This window comes from Varanus komodoensis, unplaced genomic scaffold, assembly GCF_004798865.1.
Source record: "Varanus komodoensis strain SLA01 unplaced genomic scaffold, ASM479886v1 scaffold665, whole genome shotgun sequence".
Lineage (NCBI taxonomy): Eukaryota > Metazoa > Chordata > Lepidosauria > Squamata > Varanidae > Varanus > Varanus komodoensis.
In genome coordinates, this window is record NW_025336303.1 from 7,564 (window position 1) to 18,674 (window position 11,111).

Here is an 11,111-nt window from a genome sequence, read left to right on the forward strand (position 1 = left end):
CTGGAAAACTTCGGAAAGGAAAATGGCACCTCGATCTACTTTGCCATCCGAGCCATTGATAACAGCAGCAATGTTGGTGACGTATCTAACATAGCAAAGGCAGTGGTGCTTCTTTCCTCACTGCCCACTACTGTCCCGCCTTCCACAGCAGCCACTAATGAAACTTCCACAAAAGCCCCTAATGAAGAAAGCAGCAATCATGTGTTAAACACAGTTACCCTAATTGTGATCATAGCTTGTATTGCTGCAATTATCATTTGTGCCATTATAAGTATAACAATTTGTGTTGTACAGAAGCGAAGAAATGCACGTCCTCGAACAGGAATGTAATAATAATAAATGGGAGAACTAGTAATGTATACATTGGAGAATGAAATGAATATAGCCTGTGCAATTTAGGAACTTGAAGTATTAATGTAATATCTTTCTGTGTGTCAAGTATCCATCTTTAAATGATAACACACATGTACACACACCATATCTTGAGATGCATTTTTGTACTCTGAAGTCCTGTTCATATTCTTTGTAGTAGACTAACCAAAACCAAGATGCTGGTACTTGATGGCTAGATTTATTCCTTGTTTCCAAAAGAAAGGAAGTTGAGGATTGTTGTGATGTACAAATTGGCCCTTATGGTCAGTTTAACAAGTGTGTGAGGGGAGATGATCAAGGAATCAGTCATTGGGTGCTAAATCACTGCTTCAGCAGAGAAGAAATTCAATCCTTGAGGCAGTAGTGAGAGCTGAGAAGGTTTCCTCCTTTGGAATTCCACATATGTTTTGGGTCAAGCTAAATCTGACAGTGTATGATCCAGTTATTTAAAACTTGGGAACACTTTAATCTCATATATACAAAGAGTGGATTCCAACTGCTTTTTAAAGAGTAAAATGGGGGTGTTGGTGAGGGACCTCAACCTCCAGCCACCGAAGTTCAACATTTCTCTGCAGTCCGTCTATCCAGACACTTTTCTCCTTTGCTCAGTTCGAATCTTGAGGGCGCACAGCTGGAAGGAAACAGATTTAGGGAGAGCCCACATGTGGCAAAAACAGGACACCCCTCCCACCCACCTTGTGCATATATCAGGCAGACATGGAATTAAACAAACTGGTCTCACAGTGTCACAGCTAGTTTGGTCATTTAAAATCTCAGGAAACCTTTCAAAGGCACGAATGCATCACTCTGGGCAATGGGAGGCCATTTAAGTCAAATTCTCTTCCTAGGATTTGAGAATAGGTGGGTATGTGTTGTTGCTGTTTTAAGACACAGGATTATTGCTTCCTGGTTGTTCACTTAGTACAGGTTTAAAAGCTGAATAAATGAAACTAAATCTCCAGTGGTGTTGATTTTCTTGTGCAAATTCACTGCCAATAGAGGCCTTTTGGGCAAACTGGAATTATGCTGTTCAGTTCTTGTTTCTGCTGTTGGAGGGCAGAATCACACTTTATAAATCTTGTGGACGAGGGATAATAGAAGGCATTCCTGCCTTGGAACTACCCAATTTTTCTCTACTGCGTGCAAGAGCACCCTACATGCACTCGCACACGTGTCCTGATACCCCTACAAATTCTGTAAAAGTACTCAATATTCCTGGATTTGGCAAACCATTTCCCCTCATGAACCAACAGGGTGAGCCACGTACTCATGTGTTTCCTTGGTCCTGTGAACAGCTGGGAAAGAAGTGGAATAAGGGTGGGGAAAGAGCAAGACAACTGTACAGGGAGGAAGTGTTGCTCTATAGCCTGTGAATTAAAAGGGAGCAAACTAGCCGAGGGACATCAGACTTTTGCACCCTTTGGAAAAGTGGGTGGTTCTTCCCAAATCATTATAAATCCAGCAATCAAAAAAGGCTTTCAGCTCCAGAAAGCTGGGAACTTGCAGCCTAGGGCTGTTACGTCAACTGTCATGCTCCGTGATCTGTGATGTGGTGCAATGCCACAAATGAGGTTTGCTTTCAACCTACCCCATGCACCCTAGTTCTGAGGCCCAAATCCAGAGGCTAACAATGGAGTTCCTGGGATTGGCGAGGATGCTCCACACGTATCTAATATATATTTTTATTTTCATAAAATTAAACAATACAAATAAATACACAATTAAATTATACTAAGCCATAACAAGAAAAGTGTACCCACTATCAGGAACATTAGGCACTTATTAAATCATATACCATTTCAGGAAGCCCCTTTCCCCTTTCAAAATTGCAATAAATCTTGTGAAGATTCAAACCCCTTCCCTTTTATTAGTACATACTTAACAAGTGGTCCATACACATCATCAAAATTATTCTTATTTGTGAAGCACCTTTTCACTTTAATATCACATGTTAACTTATCATTAATACTGTGGTACCTTGGTTCACGAACACCTCAGTTCACGACCAAATTGGCTCCCGAACAGAAATTTCAAAAATTTCTTGCCTCAGGCTGTGCACTCCGCATCATGTGACAATTGTGATTGCACCCGTCTTCCCTGCACGGACACAAACGTGGTCGTGCTCGGGGTGGGGGGAGATGGCTGCGATCATGCCCGTCTATGGCAGTGATCACAGTCGTGCTCGGTGGGGGCGGGTTGCCATGATCATGCTCAGGGTGGGGGAGATGGCCACAATCTTTGTTGTTCTTTGTCACTTTGCTTCAAAATTTTGTGATTTAAAAAAATAGTTACAGAATGGATTAATCTTATTTACATTGAACCTTATGGGGAAATTTGACTTGGCTCATGAGCAATCTGGGTCACGACCAGAGTCGTGGAACGGGTTAAGTTCATGAGCCAAGGTACCACTGTAATTACATTCCAAATTTTTCTGTACCAATCACTTAATAATCTATTTTGCTTTCCAACACTTTGCTATAATAACTTTGCAGCTGTTACTAAGTTTTTTACCGACTCTTTAATATTCCATCTCCATTGTTTCTTATCAAATATTGACAATAATGCAATTCCAGGATTTACTTCAATATTTAAACTCATTATTTTACTACTTATTTAAAAACCTCTTTCCAAAATTTCATTATATATTCATATTCCCACCACATATGGAAAATAGTACCCACTCCCCACCCACAACTCCAACGTAAATAAGAGTATTTATTATCCATACTGTTGCCAACTGCAGCACCCCAAAAGACTCCAAAAGTAGTTGGCCAGAGGGAGGCCACATAGGAAAAATCCACAGACATATTGAAATTCCTGCCTCAGAAGGGAGGGGGGATAAGAACCAAATGAACTTTGTGTAACCCACAGCTAACAAGCTAGCTTGTCCTTGAACAGAGTAATCAAAAGGACAGTGGAAACTAGTTATAGCTGCCATGGAAGTTGCAAATGCAGAGGGAATAAGAACATGGCAAGCCTGTGTGATTCTCGAGCAGATAAGACATAGACATGGGAAATGTCCGGTCCTTGACAGAAGAAAGGACTCTTTGCAGCTAACAGCAGGGGAGGGGGTGCCTATATTGATGTATTGATGCATTAGATGTGTATTAAATGACCTAACTGCTTACGTAGGGTATAAAACGCATGTACGGGGGTGCAACTTTTGAGACACTGCTTTGGGCTGTGTACCCCCTTTTGTCTCCCTTTATTTGATAGTGCACTAAAATAAATAAGTCTTGTCTCAGGCTCCTTTCGACTGGGAGTCTGGGGTCCAGCTGGGCTCTCCCTAAGCTGTTGATCGTCTGAGTTCGGTAACAATATGATTCATTTTTACCGGGGTTAGGTACCACCTCCATACCAGTTTATAATTTTTTCCTTTATTCTTACTGATACACATTCTAGTACACCACATATTTTCCCACTCTTCATTATTAATATTCCTCCTTAAGTCAGTTTCCCATGATACTTTAAGAGGCTCATATTGGTCCTCTTCTTCTAATAATATCTTATAAATTTTACTTACTATCCCTTTCATCTGCACATTGTCTTGTTTTTCCTTTTTTACTATCGTATCTTTAAATCTAGTGTAAGTTACCACCAGCAAGCACTATAAATCAAGCAGTGTTGGGGAGCTTTATTGACTGGAAAATGAGCATTTTTCTCAATGACAGCATCCAGCTTTACCATTGCTATCAATGTCAGCAACCTGCCTTTGATAGGGGAAAGGCAAAGGCCATTTGAGCTAAACCTGGGCAAGCAACTTGCCCTCCTAGAGGAAAAGCTTCGGGTAACTGAGCTAATAAAGGAAAAGCAACTTGCCTTCCCAGGGGATAAATTGAGGAAGATGAAGCTTAGACTATCCACCCTTAGTCGAGACAAAAAAGATGAGAAGGAATTTGAGGGGCAGCAAACAACTAAGACTGCACACTCTATGGAAATTAAAAAAGAAAAGAAAAAGGAAAGGACAGGACAGGACAGGACAGGACAGGACAGGACAGGAAAGGGAAAGGGAAAGGGAAGAAGAAACATCATCCTGGGAAAAAGTGGTAGTCAGCTACAGAGGAATTAGAAGATATGCTACAACTGAGGAAGTAGTGAAAATTTCAAACCGCTTCAGATACTTGCGGGTAAGACGTGAGAACCCCCGGACACAGAGGAACTGATAAACACACTCAGGAACCCTGAAAATGAGTCCAAAGAAAAAGCCAACCACAGAATGACTCCACCAGAAAACAGAACAGGGGTGACAAGACCTGACCTTGCAGCAATAAAGAACCTAATATAAGTAATGAGGGATGACATAGCCATTATGGGAGATTTCAGCTTCCCTAATATTTGCTCAGAGAAACATTTAGACAAACATGGTCTTTCCAAGAGATTCCTCACATGTGTAGATGATAACTTCCTCCAGCAGAAGGTGGAGGAAAGGACGAGAACAGCTACATTAAGCCTAATTCTAATTAACAAAATGATCTGGTAGATACCGTGTTTCCTCGAAAATAAGACCTATCCCAAAAATAAGACCTAGCTGTGTTTATTCCTAGGGCCAGTGGGGAACATAAAGAGCCTTTTTAAACTTTATTTTTAACTTAACTTTAACTTAATACACTGTGTGGAGGAAACATGCTTATGCAGCTCTGCTCCCTCTGCTCCCAGTGGAGGGAGCAGAGCCGCATAAGCCGATGCTTCCTCTATAGCACCAGCTCCTGTCACAGGCAGAGTACAGTTGGTAGACATTTGGAACTGGAGAAAGAACTCTCTGAGCCACTATGTATCATATTCAAGAAATCTTGGTGAACAGGGGAAGTGTCAGCTGACTGGAGGAGAGCTGATGTGGTCCCCATCTACAAGAAAGGGAACCAGGGAACTGTAGACCAGTCCGTCTAACTTCAATTCCTGGGAAAATACTGGAACAAATCTTTAAAACAGTCAGTACTTGAAGAAAATTAAGTGATAAACAGAAAACAACATGGATTTTGTAAGAATAAGTCATGGCAAACTAACCTAATTTCATTTTTTCACTGGGATACCACCCAAATGGACAGAGGAAATGCAGTGGACATAATTTACCTAGACTTCAGCAAGGCCTTTGACAAAGTGCCCCATGATATCCTAATGAATAAATTAGCAAAATGTGGACTTGACATATCTACTGTTTGGTGGATCCACAACTGGCTCCAAAATAGGTCACAGAGAGTGATCATCAATGGCAGTTCCTCAATTTGGAAAGATATTATGAGTGGGGTACCATAGGGCTCAGTCCTGGGATCAGTACTCTTCAACATTTTTATAGATGATCTTGATGAGCAAGTCCAGGGAATGATAATTAAATTTGCAGATGCTACAAAACTGGGTGGAATAGTGAACACCCTGGAAGACAGACTGAAGACCCAGGGTGATCTTGATAAACTTGAACACTGGGCTGAAAGCAACAGAATGAGATTCAATAAGGACAAATGCCAAGTTCTTCCCCTAGGCAAAAAACCAACAACAAAAACAGAACAAAACAAAAACAAACAAACCCCTGTATCAACACAAGATGGGGAATACTTGGCTCAGTAGTACTGAATAAGAAAAAGACCACAGAGTTGTTGTAGACCAGTGGTTTTCAACCTTTTTACAGCTGGGGACCAGCAAAAATAGGAAAATTATAAGAAATAAAAAGCATTATATACATAATATTGTATTTTGTGTATTAGTTTTTAAATATAGTATCAAAAAATGAAAATTCTCTAAAATAACCAGAAACCAAGCAGTAAAAATCATAATAAAGAAAAATATTGAAATTAAATATAATCAAATATACCTTAAATTTTTAAAGAGCAATATTTAATTCAAATAAGGCTAGTGCCAAATCTGCTGCTGCTTTTTTTCGAGAATACTTGATCAAAAATTTGTAGTAGCAAAGTACAAAATCAATATAAATGCGATACTATACTCATGGCAAATACAAATTCAAGTACAATATTAACAGCAGAGCAATACGAAATCAAAATTAATACAATAATATTCATACTGTTAAATAGCAAAACACAAACGACCTCCCCCCGCCACACACACACACACACACACCAGCACAGATTGGCTGAGCAAAAGCTCTCAGCACAACCCTGCCTCAACATTTCCCTTCCCAGCAGAAACCAGAGCAGAGAAAGGCCCAGTCTCAGGGCCCCACCCAGAGAGTGGGCCTGGTGTGGTGCAGCTCCCAGGTGGCTCCTACTGACCCCTTTAACTTAAGGGTGACAACTTCCTCCTGCTGTACTATTTGAATTACACAGATAAATCTGACCCAATTAAACACAGGCCCAGCAATCAGTCTTCCTTCTCTTGTCTTTCCAGACTTCGAATCCAGAGAGAAATCCTGTGACTATTATTATTATTATTTATTTATTATTTGCATTTATATGCCACCCTAAGAGCCCAGAGGGCTCTCTGGGTGGTTTACAAACATTAAAACCCACCAATCCTAAACAAATAAATAAATTGGCTATACCACGACAGTATAAAATAACATAGTTGAAATAAATAAATTAATTAATATACCATTAAAAGTAATTAACTTTAAAATATTGGTTAAATAAAAAGGTCTTGACCTGGCACCATTGGCTGAGGGGTGGTAGGATAGTGGGGATTCCCCCACCAAGCTCAGACAAAAGTACCCCCGCAACCTTGGCGGTGGGGGGAGATCTAGTTCCCCCCACACCCTTTCAGCACAAAGGTAGCCAGGAAGCAGAGGGGGGAAGTTGGCGGGGGATGTTTGCTGGCAATATAGTGTTGCCAGGCCCTTCAAGCAGTGCTGTCTGCTGCTGGCTTCTGCTACCAACATGCAGAACTGTTTCCCTCACACTTTAGATGGGAAGAGACAAGATGCTGATTTTTAGATGCTGTATTTTATTTCTTTTACATTTCATCCACAGGAAATTAAGGTTACTGCATGTGCAAAATTGCTACAGTTGGGTTGTATGAAAGGCAGTCACAAAATACTGCAGTTTTTCCTTGTTGTTCATTTATTATATAGCATGGAGTTCATAGTGTCTTTTCTTTCTCAAATTAATATGCTGACGACAGACAACTCTATCTCCTTTTCATCTTCAGCAGGTTAGGCTGTAGATGTGCTAAACCAGCGCCTGGCTGCAACAATGGATGGGATGAGGGCTAACAAACTGAAGCTCAATCCAGACAAGGCTGAGGTGGATAATTTTTCTGACAAGATGGAGGGAATCCAACTTGTACTCAGTAGAAAGGGCAGGTTCATAGCCTGGGTGTGCTCCTTGAGCCATCTTTGTCACTTGAGGCCCTTCTACCAGCTACCTCGTATCTGAACAGAGATAGCCTCCTATCGGTGATCTGTGCTCTGTTAATCTCTAAGCTAAGCTACTGCAGTGCACCCTACATGGGCCTGCCCTTGAAGACTGTTTGGAAGCTGCAGCTTGTGCAAAGCATGGCAGCCAGATTAATAACAGAGATCAGATGGTCTGATCATCACCAATCCCAGCCCACTTGCACTGGTCGCCTGTATGCTTCCAAGCCTAATCCAAGGTGCTCCTTTGACCTATAAAGCGCTACATGGGTTGGGACCACGGCACCTGACAGAACGCCTCTCCTGACCTCTGTTACCCAGACACTGTGGTCGGGCTGTGAGGCCTTTCTCCAGCTGCCACCTCCATGGGAGTGGTGGCCCCCCAGTTATGGCATGAGCTCCCCACTGAGGCCTGCCTGGCACCAACTCTACTACCCTTTTGGCACCAGATAAAGACTGTCCTCTGCTGCGGGACATTTCATTGGTTACTGGGGCTTACTGGTTGTTAGACAGGGTTTAACAGGATCATCTTAACATATAATTTGTCTTTCTCTTTTTATTTATTTATTTAAAACATTTCTATGCCGCCCCATCGCAACAAAGCCTCGGGGCGGCTCACAATACATAAATAAGTACAGAAGTAATAAAATAAATGAATATTAAATGATACAATAAATAACACCCCAGTGCATTCTCGGCTAATTAAAAAAAACCCTAGTTAATAAATAATTAACAGTTAAAATAAGTTTTAAATAAAAAGGTCTTAGCCTGGTGCCAAAAAACAAATAACGACGGCGGCAGGCGGACCTCTCTGGGGAGCGCTTTCCATAGTTTGGGCGCCACCGCAGAGAAAGCCCTCCTCCAGGTACTCACCCTCCCAATATCATTCACAGAGGGTTCCTGGAGGAGGGCATCTGCTGCTGACCTTTATTTACTTTTAAATAATATATGACAACTGTAACATTTTAATGTTTCAATGGTATATTTTATATTGTTTTTAAATATGTCGTTGTGAACCACCCAGAGAACTTTGGCTTTTGGGTAGTATAGAAAATAAATAAATGAATACATTAAAAATAGCATAACTGGTAAACATTTTCCTTCTCCCTTGGGCAAGAGATGTATCATTTCTAGAAATTTTGAAGGCATAAAACAAACCTGTAGGGGGCAGTTCCATTTTCCCTCAAGAAAGTAACAGACATTTTGTTACATCAGAAACAAAATGTATTAGGGATAGTATGGTTTACTCATAAAATTGTCATTAAAATTTAAAACATTTTAAAGCAAACTCGGTTACTTGCAATTACTATCAGAGTCAGTATGTTTTTAACTTTAGTAGCCCAAATAGTATTTTGTGAACAAATCAAATATACATAATACATTTAAGTCCCTGAACCATCTGAACTATCTTAGAAGTCAAAAGATGCAGGAAACACAGGAAACAGAGGAAGACTTGTGCTCAGCATCTGTGCCTCTTTGTGAGAATCTGGTTGGGGCGAGGTTAGGAAAAGCTGCTCTGAAGAAAAAGCTATTGAGAACTAATTCATCAGGGGAAGAGTCTCTTACCTATTATGAGTGGTGACTAAGCATCTTTACTTTAAGAAACTTGAAGCAACCAACTCATTATTTGAAGAGTGATAGTGTAACCCTTATGTAAACAATTCCTATTAATAAATCTCACAATTTCTGCTCATTTTTAAAGATGGTCTTTAGTGGTGATGGTGGTGCATGCCTATGCCATAGGAACTTTTAAAAGAAAGTTGCTTCTTTAAAACACTTCTTTTTAAGTATATATAAATTGTAGTGGCATTGGTTCAACATTTTACAGCCAAGGCAGTGTTTCCTAACACTGAGTTCTACTTTCATTAACAACTGTGGGAATGATTTCAAGCCTCTAAATTGTTGGTTTCTTTTATGCGCTGTGTTGGTAGTGTGGGGTAAACTAGAATAATTCATGGACTTTCATTCCATGAACTAGTCCATTCATGGACTTTGGAACTAGAATAACTGGTTGTTGCAGCTGTTAGCTTAAGGGAGTGTGTGGCTTGAAGAACTGGAGCCAGAATGTAGGGAAAAAGAGCTAAATCTTATACTGTAGTCCCTGCCCAGATGGACAGTCTGCCATTCTTGCTGTGTGAAATTTAAAATGTGTCATGAGTGCAAAACACAGAGCTTATGTCTTCTCATTTGACCTTGGTTGGGCCCAGTGTTTCTTGTTTCAGTGTAATATATTATGGCGGTGATTTCTTTCCTAGTATTGCGGGAGTGAGTCTTATCAGAAGTAAAGTTACTTCCACATGTATCTCTAGACCCATTGACTTCCCCTTCCTTTTACATGGATAAAACTGTCATGGGAAATGGGTAATTGATGCATTTATCCCAAGGAAAAGGCATGTGGCTTTCTACATATAGCCGCCATCAGATCCCCCAACTACAAAAATGGCAATCATCCAACCATCAGCAATTCTGCAGAAAAGGTCCTCCTGTTTTCTGCAAATTCTAAATTACTTTTACGTATTCTCTCACCTGTTTTCAGAGACTGGCTCAATCCCTCCATGAAGAATCACAGAACACTTTTCTGAGAGGACTCTCATGATCACCAAAGTTTGTTGCTGGAGTTAGGATTGAAGGTTTTTGGAAATATATCTGAGTTCTTTGACAAAGCAGGTCTGGAATTCTAAGTTAGCAGGGTTGTCTTCTCATACTTATGGCAATCTTTGTGGTTATCCAGAATAAGTAGATCCATTCATTTCCTTTCGGAAAAAGGCTAGTGTAGCAAAGATAAATTCTTTCGGCAAGTCACTCATCTTTGCACACATACAATATATACAATTAAGCTATAAGGCTAGGAAAATGATACCCCGAATATGCTGGCTCATGCTCTCTTGCCTCATTGCGAGTTTGAATGACTTCTGGGAGGTCATTAGTGGGGCATAAACAGAAAAGCCCCACTGGTTATGTTTAATATTGTTCTGTGAGCAGGCAAGTGGTTGAAGATGGTCATTTATTTAAATATTTAGAGTCTATTGTTGGAAATAGGTTTGAAGTTCTTAGGAAGTTGAATTGAATTCTTTAACAGATATGACCTGGAAGTTTGTTCTAAGACACTGGGGTTATTTTGTTTTACTTCTGCCAATCTTTGTGGTTATCTAGGCTATTTTATCAAAGATCAGTTCTTTGGGTTTCAAAACAGCATGGCCTCTCATCTTTGCACGCATACAAAATATACAATTAAGCAATAAAGCGAGATAGGGATGAATAGAACATGCTGGCTCATCGTTGTCATACCTGCACTCCTTTGCTCCCCCCCCCCCCCGCCGCTATGTTATGCTTCTGTGCTGAATTGCAATTGCTCTTGAGATTTTATTCCTTTAAATTTTAATGTGTGCATTTAATATTTAATTTGTTAGCTGCCCATAGAACCACTGCTATTGAGCAG

General features: G+C 40.4%; 1 protein-coding gene across 1 annotated transcript in view; it reads left to right on the forward strand.

Annotated features, from left to right (window-relative positions):
• Nucleotides 1-993, forward strand: part of LOC123033710 (calcium-activated chloride channel regulator 1-like) — a gene marked incomplete at its 5' end in the record, with an annotated part of 8,425 nt that extends 7,432 nt beyond the window's left edge. The window contains 2 exon segments of the mRNA XM_044450450.1: nucleotides 1-105; nucleotides 982-993. Of these exon segments, the coding sequence (XP_044306385.1) occupies nucleotides 1-105; nucleotides 982-993 (117 nt within the window).
• Nucleotides 994-11,111: the final 10,118 nt, after the last annotated feature.